Here is a 20,360-nt window from a genome sequence, read left to right on the forward strand (position 1 = left end):
TGGTGGGCATACACTGATCCCTTTTTTTTTTTTTTTTTTTTAATTATTATTCACACCTTTGTTAAAAGAAACATACCAGAAACATCAAAACATAAATAATATTAACACGCTGGTAGGAGTCCTTGAAGCTCCCAAAATCCAGTGATTACCAAACATAAAGTGAACATAAAATGTACCAACAATTACTCCCAGCCGTTACCCCACCAGCTCGGGAGCACCATAACCGCAAGGGTTCCAATGTTCACTTGAATTTCCTGGGGATCCGACAAGCCCTGGCCGAAACTCCCCTCCACCTTTCACCAGATCCAGAACCATATTGAATTCCAAATGGAGGAAACCATATCCCACTGGATCCCCCAGACCATATTTAACCAACTTCAAGGACCCCTCCAACCGCACCAAAATGTGGGATAAGTGAGGGTGAAAACCATGCAGGTTTACAACCAAGGTATACAACAGGTTAATAATGGAAAAATACCCCATCGTAAGGTCCGGAAATAGACAGAGATGGGCAATGCTGTGTTATATGAGAAGCCGCCTGCTCCTCTACAGCAAATACAGACAGACTCTAATCACCAGCTGCGCATAAATGGTAAGAAATATGTTGGTCTAATATAAGCTGCCTGCAGCCATAGGTGTGTGAGCAGAAAACTGCAAGTTATGTATCCCAACCGCACAAAATGTGGGATAAGTGAGGGTGAAAACCATGCAGGTTTACAACCAAGGTATACAACAGGTTAATAATGGAAAATACCCCATTGCAAGGTCCAGGAATAGACAGAGATGGGCAATGCTGTGTTATATGCTGTAACAATAAATGAGAAGCCGCCTGCTCCTCTACAGCAGTTACAGACTGTAATCACCAGCTGCGCATAAATGGTAAGAAATATGTTGGTCTAATATAAGCTGCCTGCAGCCATAGGTGTGTGAGCAGAAAACTGCAAGTTCTGTATCCCAGTCACTCTACTACATACAATTACAATAGACGAGAGACAGGGCTGAAAACTGGGCCCATGATGTGTCCTCCAGAGCAATGTGCAGCCTCACACTAGGAGTGCCCACTCACTGCCCGCCATGTGCGGAATTATTAGTGCCCACTCCCTGCCCGCCATGTGCTGAGTTATTACTGCCCACTCAAATGTCCCGAGTCACTCACTGATTATTTATTTTACACATGATAAAACATAATCCATTCAGGCCTGTGCTATCCACCATCTTAGGTAATATAAAATAAGCTCGTGGTAGGTAGACTCTGATCATGCAACATACGAGGGGGAGGACTAAAGGCAGCAATAGCTACAGAAATCAAGCACTAGGCTGGAACTCATGTCCAGATTATATGTACAGCCAGGAAAATAACCTGGAGAGACAGGATGATTATACCCAGCATGATCCGTATACAGCAGAGTGAGGAGTGATATCATGTATACAGGCCTGTGGTACAGGTGAAGTATACAGCACAGGAATAGAGCCTTTACACATATACCACATATAGTGAGTAACCTGGTTACACAGGATCTGCACACCCAGCCTCACAGTGTGTAACAGAGATGAGGTCACATACAGATCATCAGATTCCATAACTGGGAAGGGGGGATAATCAGCACACAGCAGGGTCAGTATACAGTGCACTGACATGAAGTGCAGCCTCTCATCATCATACATGTATACCATCCCCCGACTGCTCCTCTCACCAGTGTCTCTAATACATGTGACTGCTCAGCATAGTAATGGCAGACACTGTATGTGTCCCTGCTCTGTCCTATCATACATAAACCCAGAACTCATGAAGACTCTGTATAATACAGCAGTAATGTCTGTGGTATATCAGAAACGTCTGCAGGGAGGACACACAAAAGCTGCCTCTGCAATAAGTGAGGGAACATGGCAGCTACATGAATTTCTGAGGTAATCTTGATCCCAGATATGATGTAGGAGCTGATACTACCCTAGTACACACTACACAATGTCTGAGGTGAATGCAGGGTAGTATATCAAACATGTCTGCAGGGAGGTCACACGGAAGCTCACAGTCTGTGAGGAAAATGTAGCATGCACATGAGGGACATGGCAGCTACATGAATTGCTGAGGTAATATTGATCCCATACATAATGTAGGAGCTGATACTACACTAGTAAATGATGTCTGAGGTGAATGTGCTCGTATCATCTGTAATGTGAGGTGATAACCCCAGTATTATACTCCCTGACACTGCAGACATGCTTCCTCCTGTTCATCCTGTCCAAGAAAGAGGAAGAGACACAAATTTAATGCTCTATATAATCCCACCCTCCTCACAGTAACCCACCCAGGCACATACATACTGGGCTTCTTACTCTTAAAGCAACATCACTCTTGATTAAAAATCTACACTATACCAAAAAAGCTGCAGGAGTAAAGGTCCACCCATCCCCAAGTCATGTCCTCCTCCGCCTATGGCTCCAGTGGTTTCTTGTAGTGTGCAAGTAATCCCATGTACTCTGCAAGTAATCTCATGTGGTGTGCAAGTAATCTCATGTACTGAGCAAGTAATCTCATGTACTGAGCAAGTAATCTCATGTAGTGTGCAAGTAATCTCATGTAGTGTGCAAGTAATCTCATGTAGTGTGCAAGTAATCTCATCTACTCTGCAAGTAATCTCATGTAGTGTGCAAGTAATCTCATGTACTGAGCAAGTAATCCCATGTACTGTGCAAGTAATCCCATGTACTGCGCATGTAATGTCATCTACTGTGCAAGTAATCCCACGTACTGTGCAAGTAATCCCACATACTGTGCAAGTAATCTCACGCACTGTGCAAGTAATCCCATGTACTGTGCAAGTAATCCTATGTACTGTGCAAGTAATCCTATGTACTGTGCAAGTAATCCCATGTAGTGTGCAAGTAATCCCACTTTCTGTGCAAGTAATCTCATCTACTGTGTAAGTAATCCCATGTAATGTGCAAGTAATCCCATGTACTGTGCAAGTAATCTCACGTACTGAGCAAGTAATCTCACGTACTGAGCAAGTAATCCCATGTACTGTGCAAGTAATCCCCTGTACTGTGCAAAGAATCCCACGTACTGTGCAAGTAATCCCACGTACTGTGCAAGTAACCCCACGTACTGTGCAAGTAATCCCACGTACTGTGCAAGTAATCCCACATACTGTGCCAGGAATCCCACATACTGTGCCAGGAATCCCACATACTGTGCCAGGAATCCCACATACTGTGCAAGTAATCTCATGTAGTGAGCAAGTAATCCCATGTACTGTGCAAGTAATCCCATGTACTGTGCAAGTAATCCCATGTACTGTGCAAGTAATCCCATGTACTGTGCAAGTAATCCCACGTACTGTGCAACGAATCCCACATACTGTGCAAGCAATCTCATGTAGTGAGCAAGTAATCTCATGTACTGTGTACTTGCATATACATACCAGGATTGGGGCGCCCCGGTGTGACTCTTACATTGGGGCCCATCGGATTCTAATTATGACACTATATACTTACAACTGTCAGGTACGAGCGGTATTCATTTGGGTTGAGCAATGACAAACTGGAAGTTGTAGAGGACTTCAACCTACTTGGTTGAATGATCACTCAAGATGAAGCGACGACACCAGAAGTCAATAGGAGAATAGTTATGGGAAATTCAACAATAAAATCACCGGACAAAGTCTTAAAGTCAAGGAACTGGTGACAAAGACACAGTTCGTACACATTATGGTCTTTTCTGTAATAACATATGGATGCAAAACCTGGACAATAAAGAAACAAGACAGAAGATGAAGCAACACCTTTGAAACGTGATGCTGGAGAAGGATGTTATCAATACCATGAATGACAAGAAAAACAAACTAATCAATCTTGGAACAAATCAAGCCAGATATGTCACTCGAAGCAAGGATCAACAAGCTAAGACTTGCCTACTTTGGACACATCATACGAAGAGAGCAATCACTTGTGAAGTACATCACGGTTGAAAGAATGGAAAGAACAAGGCATAGAGGAAGATCAGCAACCCGATGGCGTGATATAATCAAAATAATGGTGGAGAAAACCATGGTGGACATACAGTATCTAGGTGTAGACATATCTAGGCTTGCACAAGATCCATCTTCCTACAGAGATTCATCCATCATTCAGATTCATCCATCAAGTCATTATGGCTTGAGATCGAGCTGAAGGCCTTTAAATAATAATAAATTATTATCCAGGACTAATTTTTTTTTTACTGCGAGCCAAAAATCTAACAGGAAGGTGGTTGCCAACTAGTTAGTTAGTTGCTAACCTGCCTGTTCTTTCTGGCACAGACTCAGAGTTGTCATTGACCGCTCCTGCTGGCGATTCAGCTGCCCTGCTTAAACAAAGCAGCTCTTCATCTTCCAGGCTGCTCTATGGATGGGTTGCGAGTGACTACTGACATCATGCTGATTGACAGATGGCTTCCTGCAGTTAGGCATCTGGGAGCTGGCTGTCAATCAGCATGACATCGGCAATCACACCATGTCAACAAAGCAGAGGGGAAGAGAAGACTTTGTTCTGTTGATGTGACATCAGCAGATGTCACAGCATCTCCAGCAAGAGTGGTCAGTGACTGCTCTGAACAAGCAGATGTCTGCACTGGGCAGATCAGGCAGATAGTTAGCAACTGCCTGTCTGTAAATTCTTAGGCCCATAGTAAAAAGTTAATATAGTCCTGGATAAACTCTTTAATTTCACAGAACTGGTGCAGCGCAAAAACAGTCTTGAAGATGGGAGTGGGAGGTTTAGATTGCAGAAGATGTTGGTCTTAAGGTGCATTGACACTGAAAGATTATTATCACGAGTGAGCGTACTTAGGATAATCTTTTAGTGTTAACTGAAGCAAAATGCTTGTTCACCGGGTGAAATGTTTTTGAAATAGTCTTAAAAACCATCCTTCTTGGTGGTGCATTGTCCTGTGTGAACAGGACCTGTGCTGCCGAGAATAATGGTAACCTGTGGACACTGAATCACATATTATAGAGTTCAATGTGCATTATTTAGCTCAGTCCTCCTATGTAAATAGGCTTTTAGACTACTGCCGATCAGTAAATTTTTACTGATTGATGGTCGGTTAGGGTCGCCGGCCAGTTTTTCTTAACGGACTGTTAGTCATAGGATGGAAATTACTTATGAACTGTAGATCAATCTACAGTCTCACTGAGGTGGATTCACTATCCCATAGGCTCCATATCATATATCTCCATACATTTATTTCTGTTTTTGTTCTATTCATTTTAATTCCAGGAAAATTTGTATTTACACCATAAACTGTACAGCAGGAGCTCAGCAGATCTCTTAGAGATGTGGCTGGCAACAAGCATTTGAACTATTTCTAATACCAGCTGAATAATAAATGCAGCTCTGAAGTATAACGCAGGCTGTACCTCCAGACCAAGACAAGTAATACAAGTCACTGCAAAATTGCATTCATAGAACTGTGATAAAGGGTAAGAATTTAAAAAAATGCTAACGGTATATTTTTCTTTTTTCTAGGCATCCCTGTACCTGTGACATGGACCAGGCTTGCTCAGACAGCGGAGTCTGGGAGCTCAACCCTGATTCTACTGCAAAATGTGACTTGGAAAGCTGGAGATGAAATAGTGATTGCATCAACAGGTGACAGGTATATATATGAGAATACATCCTTAGAAAGGCATTGTGGTTATACTGGAGTCAATGGTAATTAAAAAGGAACAACCTGCTGTTTCCTATAATAGGTGTTTTCTTTTTCAACTTTCTTCAGCCCATAGACTTGTGCTAGCTAAGAATAATGAAATCAGTGTTACTTCCTTTCTGCTGCTCTAGGGCCAGTTTACTGCCACTGCTCCAGGGCCGGCTTATCACCATTGCTCCAGGGCCGGCTTATCACCATTGCTCCAGGGCCAGTTTATCCCCACTGCTCCAGGGCCAGCTTATAGCCACTGCTCTTAACGCCACTGTTCCAGGGCCGGCTTATCACCACTACTCCAGAGCCAGCTTATCGCCACTGCACCAGTGAAGTCTTATCGCCGTTGCTCCAGGGTCGGCTTATCGCCACTACTCCAGGGCCGGCTTATCGCCACTGCATCAGTGACGGTTTATCACCACTGCTCCAGGGCCGACTTATCGCCACTGCACCAGTGAAGGCTTATTGCGATTGCTCCAGGGCCAGCTTATCGCCGTTGCTTCAGGGCCGGCTTATCGCCACTGCTCCAGGGCCGGCTTATCGCCACTGCATCAGTGCTGGCTTATTGCCACTGTTTCAGGGCCGGCTTGTCGCCACTGCATAAGTGCCGGTTTATCGCCACTGTTCCAGGGCCAGCTTATCGCCACTGCATTAGTGACAGTGACGGTTTATCGCCATTGCTCCAGGGCCTGGTTAATCGCCATTGCTCCAGGGCAGGCTTATCGCCATTGCTCCAGGGCCGGCTTATCGCCATTGCTCCAGGGCCGGCTTATCGCCATTGCTCCAGGGCCGGCTTATCGCCATTGCTCCAGGGCCGGCTTATTGTCATTGCTCCAGGGCCGGCTTATCGCCATTGCTCCAGGGCCGGCTTACCGCCACTGCACCAGGGCCGGCTTATCGCCACTGCATCAGTGCTGGTTTATTGCCACTGTTCCAGGGCCGGCTTATCGCCACTGCATCAGTGCTGGCTTATTGCCACTGTTTCAGGGCCGGCTTGTCGCCACTGCATAAGTGCCGGTTTATCGCCACTGTTCCAGGGCCAGCTTATCGCCACTGCATTAGTGACAGTGACGGTTTATCGCCATTGCTCCAGGGCCTGGTTAATCGCCATTGCTCCAGGGCCGGCTTATCGCCATTGCTCCAGGGCCGGCTTATCGCCATTGCTCCAGGGCCGGCTTATCGCCATTGCTCCAGGGCCGGCTTATCGCCATTGCTCCAGGGCCGGCTTATTGTCATTGCTCCAGGGCCGGCTTATCGCCATTGCTCCAGGGCCGGCTTACCGCCACTGCACCAGGGCCGGCTTATCGCCACTGCATCAGTGCTGGTTTATTGCCACTGTTCCAGGGCCGGCTTATCACCACTGCATCAGAGCCTCTTCATCGACACTGTTCCAGGGCCGGCTTATCGCCACTGCATCAGTGCTGGTTTATCGCCACTGTTCCAGGGCCGGCTTATCGCCACTGCATCAGTGCCGCTTCATTGCCACTGCTCCAGGGTTGGCTTATCGCCATTGCTCCAGGGCTGGCTTATCGTCACTGTTCCAACATCGTCTTATCACCACGGCATCAGTGATGGTTTATCACGAATGCTCCAGGGCTGGCTTATCTGTTTTAAGTGATCATTTACAGAATGTAGTGGTGTCATCACAACTACAGTGCAGTCACTTGGATAAACAGTAGTGATTAGCGAGTATACTCTTTGCTTGGGTTTTCCCGAGCATGCTCAGGTGGTCTCCGAATATTTTGGCGTGCTCGGAAATTTAGTTTTCGTCGCCGCAGCTGCATAATTTGCAACTGCTAGACAGCCTGAATACATGTGGGGGTTGTCTGTTTGTTAGTGAATCCCCACATGTATTCAACCTGTCTAGCAGCCGCAAAGTACGCAGCTGAGGCGACAAAAACTAAATCTCCGAGCACGCCAAAATACTTGGAGGACACCCGAGCATGCTCTGGAAAACCCGAGCAACGAGTATACTCGCTCATCACTACTCAACAGCTCTACATTGGCAGATCCGCTGAGTCCACTGACAGGTTTCTTTTTTTTTTTTTTTTTTTTTTTAAACAGCAAGCAAAAAGGCAGCGACACTTACCTGCCCAGATCTAGGAACAAATGCACTGCAGGGTGCAGCCAGCCCATAAAGCAAGATGTTAGCGGACCTTTATTGTGCAATTGTATACTGAGCAGTCACCCCCTCCAGGAATGGGTAGGTGGAGAGTGGCTGTTAATCTGGTATTTTGCACCTGTGTTGCTAACATCTTGCTTTATGGGCTGGCTGCACCCTGCAGTGCATTTGTTCCTAGATCTGGGCAGATAAGTGTCGCTGCCTTTTTGTTTGCTGTTTAAAAATGAATTTTTGGAGACCTTGAGTCTTCTTTAGTGGCTTTGCTATTTAGTCCACTGACAGGTTGCAGCGGTCATGTGCACTGTAGACGTCATGTCACTGATCCATCCCGTCAACAAAGACCGCAACAGCGACAGATAGCTGGTGTTGGGGCAACGGAGGGTGAATAAAACTGATTTTATTTTGTAAGCTAACTCAAGTCTGTTGGCTGAAGCATGTTGAAAACATTAAGGTTTGCTTCTAGGAACTCTATGTAACCGATTGGGGTTATATGTGCAGAAGTTCTAGGTCAGAAGTGTTTCTAGGTATGCTGAGCCGCATTTGAATAGCATATTGAATTATTTTGCCACTTCCTATCTAAAAGACCCTTACATATTAAAGTCATTCGAACTCTGCAATTTCAAAAGGACCAGCCAATCATTCAGCTTACATTGAGCTGCCCAAAAATTACCCAACACATAGTGTTGGGGAAAGTGAAGGATCCCGCTATTTGGGTAAAAAAGCCTAAACCATTAATGTTCATGGAAAAAAAGCTACCACTAGAGATGTCTGGCAGCAGCTTACTCCCCCTTTTACTATGCTGAATATATGTGTGCTCGACCAAGCCGAGCATGCACATCTAATAGAAGAGTCAGTTAAATCCTTCTATGACGGTATTACTGATTGGGTGGATCAAGGAAATGCTGTAGATATAGTATATCTTGACTTCAGCAAAGCATTTGACAAAGTCTCTCATACAATCCTTATTGAAAAAATGACTAAGTATGGAATGGACAAGGCAACTGTTAGATGGATTCATAACTGGCTTAGTGATCGGACCCAAAGAGTGGTCGTAAATGGCTGCACATCCAGTTGGAAGAATGTCTCAAGTGGGGTACCACAGGGCTCTGTCCTGGGCCCTGTATTGTTCAACATCTTTATCAATGATTTAGATGAAGGAATTGAGGGTAAACTGATTAAATTTGCTGATGACACAAAGCTAGGAGGGATAGCTAATACTAGAGAAGAGAGAGAGAGGATTCAAAAAGATTTAAATAAACTGGAGAAGTGGGCAGCAACTAACAGAATGGTTTTTAACAGGGAGAAATGCAAAGTACTACATCTGGGCAATAAAAATGAAAAAAGCATATATAGAATGGGAGGAATAGGGCTAAGTGACAGCACATGTGAAAAAGACTTGGGTATACTAATAGATCACAGACTGAATATGAGTCAACAGTGTGATGCAGCAGCAAAAAAGGCAAATGCAATTCTAGGATGTATTAACAGAAGCATACAGTCTAGATCACGTGAAGTCATTATTTCCCTCTACTCCTCTTTGGTCAGACCTCATCTGGAATATTGTGTCCAGTTTTGGGCACCACATTTTAAAAAAGACATCAACAAACTGGAGCAAGTTCAGAAAAGAGCGACCAGAATGGTGACCGGTCTGCAAACCCTGTCTTATGAGGAAAGGTTGCAGGATTTGGGAATGTTTAGTTTGCAAAAGAGAAGACTGAGAGGAGACTTAATAGCTGTCTACAAATATCTAAAGGGCTGTCACATTGTAGAAGGATCATCTTTATTCTCATTTGCACAAGGAAAGACTAGAAGCAATGGGATGAAGCTGAATGGGAGGAGACACAGATTAGATATTAGAAAAAACTTTTTGACAGTTAGAGTGATCAATGAGTGGAACAGGCTGCCACGAGAAGTGGTGAGTTCTCCTTCAATGGAAGTCTTCAAACAGAGGCTGGACAGACATCTAACTGGGATGATTTAGCAAATCCTGCTTTGAGCAGGGGGTTGGACCAGATGGCCCAGGATGTCCCTTCCAACTCTATGATTCTATGATTCTAAATCTGTTTCTGAGTAGTGACAATAATCTAAGAAATAGATTAGTAGAAATTTTACATATTCATATTTGGAAATTTACTTATGATCATTTTCTTGTTCACAAATCTATTCTTATTTGCTGCTATGGGCATGCTCTGTAACATGTGCGGAGGTCACTGTGCAGAGAGGGAGGCGGAGCAACCGAACTGTTATAAATTACCTATGGTCACTTGTGTGATCCTGAGTTATTTACCATTAATTTTATAATGGATGTGTTGCCTTTACTTGTATTCATGCCTGAGCTTATAATGAGATGTCTCCTACCCCTGCTCACAGTATACAGAGCCAACGCCGATAAGTGAAATCTAAATTATATTAAAAGAAAGATGTTGATGTAAACAATAAGTTATGTTCTGAAAATAGATTCTGAAGTCTAACCATAGGCCGCTTTATTATTCTCTGACAGACACAGCCAAAGTCAGAATGAGAAGAGAACTATTGAGTCCATATCTGCAGATGGCAAGAACGTGACCCTAACAGAGCCGTTACTGTACAAACATTTGGGGATTTCGGTCACGCTACCCGATAACACTGTTTTTGAGGCCAGAGCAGAAGTAGGTCTCCTCACAAGAAACATCGTTGTAAGAGGGTCAACCAATGTGGAGTGGAGCGACAATATAGCAGCCTGTCCAGATGGATTTGATACTGGTAATGTTATTAAGTTGTATGACTGTATATAAGTCTCCAAGCATGGCATACATGTTACGCGACCTACTACTTGATGTATATGTCGGGAGTCCATTTCATGGTCATCTCGTTGCATCCTATAAATTGGAATATTTTTGTACACAATATTTTACTATCCTATCCCATATGTTTTACATTTTTCGTCTTGTTCTTTAAAAATATCAGTCATAAAAAGTTTAACCGGAAACCTTGTTTTAATGGAAAAAAGTAAAAAAAAATGGTTGAAAACTCATGGAGGGTATGAGAACATGACATCTTTTTCAGGTTAATTCTGGTACAAAAAAATCCCTGAAAACCCTCAGGAAACTCTCAAAAGTATGAACATATGCATTTCTATTGAAAAACGACTTGCTGTTCATCTGTTTAGTCTTTCTGTATCTGTTAACTGCTTCAGGTTCCAAAAAAAATTAAAAAGAAGTGAGTTGACCATTCTTTAAATGCTATAAAATGACTTATTTTCTCCTTTTTGTCACCTTAGGTGAATTTGCCACACAGACTTGTTTCCAGGGAAGATTTGGTGAGGAAATCGGAAGTGATCAGTTTGGAGGATGTATAATGTTCCACGCTCCACAACCTGGTAAACTTCTGTCCATCGGAAGAATAGAATACGTTGAGGTACGTTGGAAATCTAAATATTATGGATTCATTTTACTTATAGTATAAACTATGTACATGCTGTATGTGTACATTGATGTTGATTTCAATCTGCACCGGGCATCAAGGAGAATACAACACCCGACAGGGACATTTTGTATCTCCTAAAGGTAGTAACTATTACCTGGCATCAGGGATGAGACAGGTTCTCATCGTGGGTTTTGAGAAAGCAACCCGGCAGCCCATATTTCTCCTTAATGTTCAGTATGGTAGATGATAATGTGCAAATAACTTTGATGAAAATTGTGTTTGTGTTACATTTTTAGGAATTTGATGAACCTGATCAATTTGAACAATTTGTGATTCTCTTTGCATGAATCTTGTAAAATGCCCAACACCTGCTGCAGACCAATGGGCTTCCTTATAATACCTTGCAATTATCATCTCACATGGTATAGCACAGCCAATCAGGAGGGTTTATCATAGTCTGTATAAAAGCAGAGACAGGGAATGCAGCAGCCATTTTATCATGAATCTGGACATTGAGAGGACGTCACCGCTTACAACATAGCCATAGAAATATTGAGAAAGTCAATAAATAGCGTGTGACAGCATAGCAGTGAAGAAGGTTAGTGTGTGAGGAACTTAAAAGCAGAGTTCTCCCATGTGCAGTGTTATTCAATTTGCAGAGACTGATGGACAGGTCTGGTCACATGTTCCTCCATCAGTGGCCATTTTGAGAACAGGAGCAGTCTGTGATGAAGGCAGCAGTAACGAGCTGACTGCACTTCACAAAAGATAATGCTGCCGAACTTGTAATACTTGTAAATTAGTAAATGCTACAAAAATATTTCTCCAACACAGTTATGAAAATAAAGCTAATGTGGTCAACACCTTTAAGTCTATAACTGGCACTCTAAGCTCTCTCCTACTCTGACTACCCATATTAAACACTAAAAGATCTTTATACAAGTTATTATAATAATAATAATAATTTTATTTCTTTAGCGCCGACATATTCCGCAGCACTTTACATTTCAGAGGAGACTTGTACAGACAATAGACATAACAGCATAACAATAATCACATAGATTATAACAGATACCAAGAGGAATGAGGGCCCTGCTCACAAGCTTACAATCTATGAGGAAAGAGGTAGACACGAAAGGTGGGTGGTAACAGTTGCCCGGATTGTATGGACCAGCCATAATGTTAAGTGTGTAACAGTACAGACACAGAGGGCTAATAGATGCATAAAGCATGTGGGAACATGATGCGAGGAACCTGGTTATGGTAAAACTTTAGGCTGTGCCACACAGGGTTAAGTTAATGTGTTGAGGCGATAGGCCAGTCTCAATAAATGCGTTTTTAGGGCATGCTTAAAATTGTAGGGATTGGGGACTAATCGTATTGACCTGGGAAGTGCATTCCAAAGAATTGGCGCAGCACGTGTATAGTCTTGGAGACGGGAGTGGGAGGTTCTGATTACTGAGGATGCTAACCTAACCAATTACGTTATAAAGCCACATTCACACTTCACATTATGTGTTCTTTTTTTGCCCAAAGTAATCTTGGAACATTTATGTTCGTAGGAATACATTTTGCTTGTAACACAATAACAAGAACATAAAACATTTGTTTTGTAGGTTTTCCATGCCGGGCAGGCTTTCAGGCTAGGGCGGTATCCAATACATTGGCATTTAATGGGAGACGTCCAATATAAATCCTATGTAAGAGGTTGTGGAATTCATCAAACCTACAACAGAGCAGTGACCATCCATAATACCCACCATCTGCTGGTGGAAAATAATGTCATCTATGACATCATGGGAGGAGCGTTCTTCATTGAAGATGGCATTGAACATGGAAATATACTTCAGTATAACTTGGCCGTTTTTGTTCGTCAAAGCACCAGCTTGCTCAACGATGACGTCACCCCAGCAGGATTTTGGGTTACCAATCCAAATAACACAATACGCCACAATGCCGCAGCTGGTGGTACACACTTTGGCTTTTGGTACAGGATGCACACGAACCCAGATGGCCCTTCCTACAATCCCAACATTTGCCAGCAGAGAGTGCCACTTGGAGAATTTTACAATAACACTGTTCACTCTCAGGGTTGGTTTGGCATTTGGATTTTTGAGAATTATTTCCCAATGGTAGGTGGATCTTGTAGTTCTTCTACCCCATCTCCAGCTATTTTCAGATCTTTGACCACATGGAACTGTCAGAAAGGAGCAGAATGGGTCAATGGTGGTGCTCTCCAGTTCCACAACTTCTCCATGATCAATAATGAGGACTCCGGCATAGAAACCAAAAGAGTCCTTTCAACTTATGTTGGTGGATGGGGAGAGGTTAGCGGAGCTGTCCTTAAAAATGCTATAATTGTGGGACATCTGGAAGAGCTAGGGCTTGGTGGTAGTTACTGCACTGCCAGAGGCATCACCCTACCGTTTGATGAAGGACTCACAGTCTCGTCTGTAAAGTTCATGAACTTCGATAGACCAAATTGTGCAGCAATCGCCGTTACAACCGTCACTGGTCTTTGTAACGATAGATGTGGAGGCTGGAGTGCAAAGTTTGATGGAATACAATACATCAACTCACCTAACAAGGCAGGATTTAGATGGGAGCATGAAGTTGTTCTAATCGATACAGATGGAACGCTCACAGGTAATTCCTAACATAACAAACATACAGAGTTCATCCACCCCAAAAATAACCATTTTACTTGCAAACATTGACATTATATTGTGTATGCATCTAATCGGACAAAAACAATTTTTTACATCTCCACCATAAACATGCATGCTTGATTTGGCCAAGCATGAATGTTTATATCAATATGGATGTCACAACCCTGCTGGCATCGCTGCATGGCCTCCCATCCCCCACTCACCAAATTGCTCACTGCTCCAGGCCATGCTGTGATTTCTATCTGCTGCCAGCTCCATGTTCTGTCCCTCTTATCTCCTGTCTGCTGTGTTCATGTTTCCTGGCTGTGTGTATAGGGGCGGCACCTGAACTCTCTAGTTCTTATGGAGTCAGGGTGCACCTGGCTAATGTGTCCCTGACCAATTACCAAGAGCCCTCTACTATTTATGGCTGCTCCACCCACTAGAACCTTGCCTGAGCAATGTCTCAACTCAGTTAGTTTCTTGCTGCTGAGTAAGCCAGGCCCTGTCCTATGTCTTGCCTTCTCTGAGAGGCTTTACTCCTAGCTTTGGCTAGTACTCTGTCTGCCCTCCAGGAGGCTGAATATCCTGGTCCCTGTGCCATTTCTCCTTGTCTTGACTTGTCTTGGTCTAGCCTTGCTTTGTATCTGTGTTCTTGGTCCAATACCTTGTCCCGCACCTTTGCCTTGTCTGAACTCTGTCCCACCTCTGTCTGTCAGTCTCCTTTTCTGTGGTTCCCTTTCCCTGCTGTGTCTTTCCTGGTGTTCTCCCTGTCTGCTTGTGCTCCTTACCCTAGAGTGGTTCCGCTCTGTTCTGCCTGTGCTCTGCTTCTGCTGCTGCAGAGCCTCTTGCTGCAGCTTCTCTCTGCATACCTTGAAGTTCCACTTTACTCCGCTCCTGCTGTTGCAGAAACCTCTTGCTGCAGCTCCACTCCGCACTCCTGCGGCTCCGCATACTAGGCACTCCTGTGGCTCCGCCTACTCCTCACTCCTGCGGCTCCGCCTACTCTGCACTCCTGCAGCTCCACCTACTCTGCACTCCTGCAGCTCTGCCTACTCTGCACTCCTGCAGCTCCGCCTACTCTGCACTCCTGCCTGTATCTGTATCTGCACCCCCTTTTTGAACAGGTCCAAACCTGTTCCTTCATATTCCACTCCTTCCTGCCTGTATCAGTTCTAGCACCCGCTGTGTGAACAGGTCTCTACCTGTTCCTTCATATACCACTCCTGCCTGCCTTGTGTCTCTCCCGTGCCAGCCTGCCTTGTCTCTCCCGTGCCAGCCTGCCTTGTGTCTCTCCCGTGCCAGCCGGCCTTGTGTCTCTCCCGTGCCAGCCTGCCCTGGGTCTCTCCCGTGCCAGCCTGCCCTTGGTCTCTCCCGTGCCTGCCTGCCCTGGGTCTCTCCCGTGCCCGCTAGCCAGAGTCTCAAAGCCATGTCTGCCTGCCCTGTGTTGCAAGCCGTGCCTGCCTGCCCTGTGTCGCAAGCCGTGCCTGCCTGTACTGTGTCGCAAGCCGTGCCTGCCTGCCCTCTGTCTCAGCCGTGCCTCCCTGGGTACCAGCCATGCTTGCTGAGCCTACCTGCCTGACTGTCAGTCGCACCTGTCCAAGTGTCTTGTCCCCGAGTGGGATCAGCAGCCACAGCCAGACACCACCCTGGAGTGGCACCTGGCAGCTACCTGCCGCACAAGCCTGACCTCACCATCAGAGGCTCCAGCGAAGACTGAGGTAGCTGTCATAGTCACGCCCCTTCCAGGTTAGTCTGGTTTGTGGCACAGTGGGGCCACAAGCCCCCGGCTCGCGCCAACCTGCCAAGGCGCGAGCGTGACAATGGAAAGGAGATGTAAGCTGCTGCAAGCACCAAGTGGCAAATCTCCAAGGGAAGAAAAAAGAATTCCATATGTTGTGTCTTTGTTTCCTCAACATCTGTTGTCAGGTGAGACTCCTGTAGAATGACATCGTTAGAAGATCCTACTGAACACAGTAGGATCTGTTGGCAGATGCATTCCTACAACTTCTGCCTGAGTACGTTTTCTACGAAGGTAGATGTCACCATTGTGATGTGAAATCAGCCTCAATCATTATTATGAAGATTTTACAAATCTTTCCTTACTATCTTATATAAAATAGATGTATTTATAATTTACTAATAATAAGAAATTAACAAAATATTTTGGCATTGATACAGGAAAGATAGGAGGAAAGGTGGTACCAGGCAGTAGGCTACTGGATCCTTCCCAATGCAGCCAAAGCAGTGAATGGAGCGCTGGCTTCCCTGGATATGTCTGCAATTCCTCCATCAGCTTCCACAGACTGGCCTTCAATAACCCATTTCCTTCTTCTCTTCTTGGAAAGGATGTCATTATTTCAAATTCTTTTGGTATGTTAATAGTATTATTTTTTTCACTTCCGAACACTTAGAGTGATTGTAAAAGCATCTTTATCACCTGTATCTTTCTTTGCCATCTTTAAAGTCAAGGTATCGTTTACTTTCAGGCTCAAGCGTTGTACCTTTCCTGCAAAAACGCTTGACACATCAGCCAGGATGGATGTCCTTGTTACCTAATGCCAATTCCTTTAACTGGTATTTCAGCAATGTTGATTTTATCACAAACATCTCCTATACATCCACCTTCTATGGATTTAAGGTAAAGTCAAGACATAACAAAACAGTCGATTAAGACTAGAAAACTAGTGCTGGCCTTGGTATCTGCCATTTGTATTAACGTTTCCATACAATTGTATTGTATTTAGAGTGAGGACTATGTGCTGATATCCCACAACCTTACTCAGAAGCCTGACATGTTCCAAATAATTGACGTTCGCAATGGATCCACACAGGCGTTGAGTTGGAGCAATAATACTAATGGAGACTGGTACTTCAATAATGATACAACTACGCTAACATATCTAGGTATGTACATTTGTGTGATGCTGTTAATCAATATTGCTCATTAACATTTTTTGCTTAATTTCACGTTGGTCTCATTTGATACACATGCTTTGGGGTTGTCCACTTTGGACTACACCTATTGGTCAGAGAGAATCATTGACAGTAAGATGATTCCAAGGTGTACCCCTGCTGGAATCCCCAACATTTGGCTATAATCTTTGGGAAAATATGTCCGTTAGGATCTATTTATATTGTGCGATGCACAGTGCTAACTGGAAACATGTCTACCAGTTGACTGCCCATGGACTGACTCGGCTTCAGATGTGCACGGAATGATCGGTAACATTGTTCTGCCATTGTTCTGTCCCGTTTACATTTTTGCATGTTCATCTGGTGAAGTCGCACATAACATTGCTTTTTCGGCCAGGGGTAATGAGACCCCACTTTTTGACCCCTGATGAACCCTCATCGACTTAAGAGGGGGAAACGTGTCGGGCTTTCATCTGCATCAAATGACTGATAGGTATATCACTGCACGCTATACTCGGCAGACTTTTCTGTGGTACTAAGTACTGAGAGTGTTTCTACTGAGCAGTGACGCTCCGTTAGACTATACATTGTATGCATTGTCTATGAAACATTTTTTGTCCCACATGAGAAATTGCAATTGAGGTGAATCTGCTAGCCTCAAAGTTTTGTTATTTTTTCTGAGGTGGATTGTACTTACTGGTGAAACAGGGCTACTATTAATCCCTGCTTCTAAATAATGGCCGCCGTATGTGCAACACAGGATTCATTTTTCTGCTTGTTAATGTGCAGTGTTGTGATTATTTTCTAGGTGTTTGTCTTTGGACCTGGACAAATGTATTGTTATATGTGCTATATACTAAATTCTCTTGTAGACATTTTTTATTGACTATATTACTTGATATATGGCTCTGCCTATTGCAGCATAACAGCATTTTTCGACTACGAGAAGTCTTACTAAAGCTGCATTTTTATACCCCCTTTCTTTTCTTCTTTTTCACTACGAGACAAGTGTATTTTTGGGGGGTATTTATATCATTAGACTGACTACGAGATAAGTTTACAAGCACTTTAGCACTGTATCTATGAGACATTTATTGTCGCCTCATTTTTTGTTTCGGTATCATAGGTGTGTGTGTGTGTGTGTATTTTTTGTGTCCTTTTTTGTATACGTAGGGAGGTTTAGGGGCATATTAGGGACACCGATGTTGAGCTAGAGTGCCAACCTCCGCAGTTAGGAAGGGTTGGATTAGGGCGTATTAAGGCAATTTAGCCTTTTTGCCCCATGTGATTACTACATAGAAATCTAATATTGGTTTGGCCACTCTCAATTTCGTCCTCTACCTCCTTAGGTATTTAGTCATTTTTACTAAATAATGTTTTTAGAGATTGAATTAAAAGCTATATTTTAGGGGTTATTCTGTGTTGCGCTTCTGGTTTTCTTTTTGATCACATAATCCCGTCTAGAATTTTTGTTGGAGGTCTCTCATCTGGTGATAGGCATTCTGTTTATTACTCCTCAACTGTTCAGAAGAGTCAACGTATAATATAATAGTAGCCTCATTCCCCTGAAGAAGCCAGAAATGGTGAAACGTGTTGGGGAGGCAGCTGGTCAGATATTCTAAAGGCAGTAGTCTGTAGTGGCAATCATAAGCATTAATAGTGGTCCACAGCCACATCATGCAAATAAGTCCCTGAGGACTTCACATCAGTTGTAGTATTCTGTTGTGAACTCTATTAATCCGACTTTTGATGCGGGGCTCCCTCTGGTGGATACTGCTGGTAGTGGAGCTGGGAGTACATAAGCGAGCAAGCTTCTCTCAGTGGCTGCCGGTGATACTCCTTTCTCTGCTTTTTTGAGGATATCTGTCTCCTGCCTGATCCTGCATTTTTTCATCTAAGTGTCATTTGCTAAATCCTTTGCAATTGATTTTCCCTTGCTGTCTGGGGTCAGCTTGCTCCCCCTGGGGCTGCTGGCTCCTGCCCTGTATTTTGCATCTTGTGTTTGTTTGCTTAGTCCCCTGCTGTATTAGCCTGCTGCTAGCCGCTAGTTCACACCTGAGTGCTGATATAGTGGGGGCAAGGTTGTGCAAACCTCAGTATTTTTGTGCATCAGTCGTGTTGGAATTTTTAGGGTTTTTGCGTGATTGCAGACACTGCCTTTTCTGTCCTGTCCATTCTAGTCAGTGTGGGCCCCATCATTTGCTCAGTCTATTTACTGTCTGTGTCTGTGCTTCATCTTATCTCTCCCACAATACATGTTTGGGAGCTGTCTATTCCTTTGAGGATCTGCTCTGGGGCAGTTTAGATTTCACCTTTCTGTCTTTAGGCTTAGTTAGTCCTCCGGCTGTAACGAAGCGTCTAGGGCATCGTAGGAACGCTCCACGGCTACTGCTAGTTGTGTTGTTAAGATCAGGGGTCTGCAATCCGCTGAGTGACCAAGCTCTCTGGTGTTCTGGTTGCATAGCCTTTTGCGCTTTCCTCCTCGGTGACCCATTCATAACAGAATCACCGGCCAAACTGTAGACTCTAGGGTACTCAAAAGAAGGAAAGAATTGTAAAAAAAAAAAAAAAAAGGGTCAGAATTTTTTATATATTTTTTCCTCTTTTTCCCTGGGGCCGTAGGAGGATTTTTTCCTTAATGGAGATTAAGCAATTGTCCGACAGTATTGAGCAGCTCGCTGCTCAATTGCGGAGAATCTCTGCTTACCTCGCTCAATGATCTGTTGTAGAACCAAAGATCGCTACTGCTGATGTGTTTTCTGGGGATCGGTCTAAATTTCTGAACTTTAAGAATAATTGTAAACTATTTCTTGCTTTGAAGCCTAACTCCTTGGGGAGCTCGGTGCAGCAGATTAAAATTGTAATTTCCCTGCTGCGCCGCGATCCCCAGGACTGGGCCTTTTCTCTGACACCTGGAAATCCTATTCTGGCTAATGTAGATACGTCTTTTCAAGCCTGTGGGGTTTTTGTATGATGAGCCTAATGCTATTGATCAAGCTGAGAAAACCTTATTGGCATTAAAATAGGGTCATGATGCTGCTGAGTTATATTGTCAAATATTCCAAAAGTGGGCGGTCCTTACTAAATGGAATGATGATGCCCTAGCAACTCTCTTTCGGAAAGGTCTGGCAGAATCCGTAAAGGATGTTATGGTGGGATTTCCTGTCCCCTCTGGTCTTGACGACTCTGTCATTGGCCATTCAAGTTGATTGACGTTTACGAGAACGTAAAACTACGCGAGAGGCGGTGTTGCCTTTCAAGCAAACCTCTGAACCCATGCAATGTGATAGGGTTTTGTCTAGGGCGCAACGTCAAGAGTTTAGAAGGCGTAATAAGTTATGCATCTTTTGTGGAGATGCTTCTCATGCTATTTCAGTCTGCCCTAAACGAGAGAAATGTTTTGCTCACTCATTTGCAATGGCCAGTGTGCAGCCTAAGTTTCTTTTGGCTGTTACTTTGATCTGCTCCTTGTCTACATTTTCCGCTAAGGCATTTGTGGATTCAGGAGCAGCTTTGAATCTGATGTATTCTGACTTCCCCAAGCGTTGTGGTTTTCCTATGGTTCCCCTGTGGACCCCTATTCCTTTGA

At 44.0% G+C, this 20,360-nt stretch overlaps 1 protein-coding gene across 1 annotated transcript in view; it reads left to right on the plus strand.

The window, feature by feature from the left end:
* Positions 1 to 20,360, plus strand: part of PKHD1L1 (PKHD1 like 1) — a 216,907-nt gene that overhangs the window by 137,627 nt on the left and 58,920 nt on the right. The window contains exons 43-49 of the mRNA XM_073590061.1: positions 5,509 to 5,638; positions 10,303 to 10,544; positions 11,062 to 11,198; positions 12,824 to 13,853; positions 16,037 to 16,228; positions 16,345 to 16,496; positions 16,603 to 16,762. Coding sequence (XP_073446162.1) covers positions 5,509 to 5,638; positions 10,303 to 10,544; positions 11,062 to 11,198; positions 12,824 to 13,853; positions 16,037 to 16,228; positions 16,345 to 16,496; positions 16,603 to 16,762 — 2,043 coding nt within the window. The remainder of the gene's footprint in view (positions 1 to 5,508; positions 5,639 to 10,302; positions 10,545 to 11,061; positions 11,199 to 12,823; positions 13,854 to 16,036; positions 16,229 to 16,344; positions 16,497 to 16,602; positions 16,763 to 20,360) is intronic.

The sequence above is a fragment of the Dendrobates tinctorius genome, unplaced genomic scaffold (genome assembly GCF_039654945.1).
Source record: "Dendrobates tinctorius isolate UK_male_01 unplaced genomic scaffold, ASM3965494v1 ptg000116l, whole genome shotgun sequence".
Lineage (NCBI taxonomy): Eukaryota > Metazoa > Chordata > Amphibia > Anura > Dendrobatidae > Dendrobates > Dendrobates tinctorius.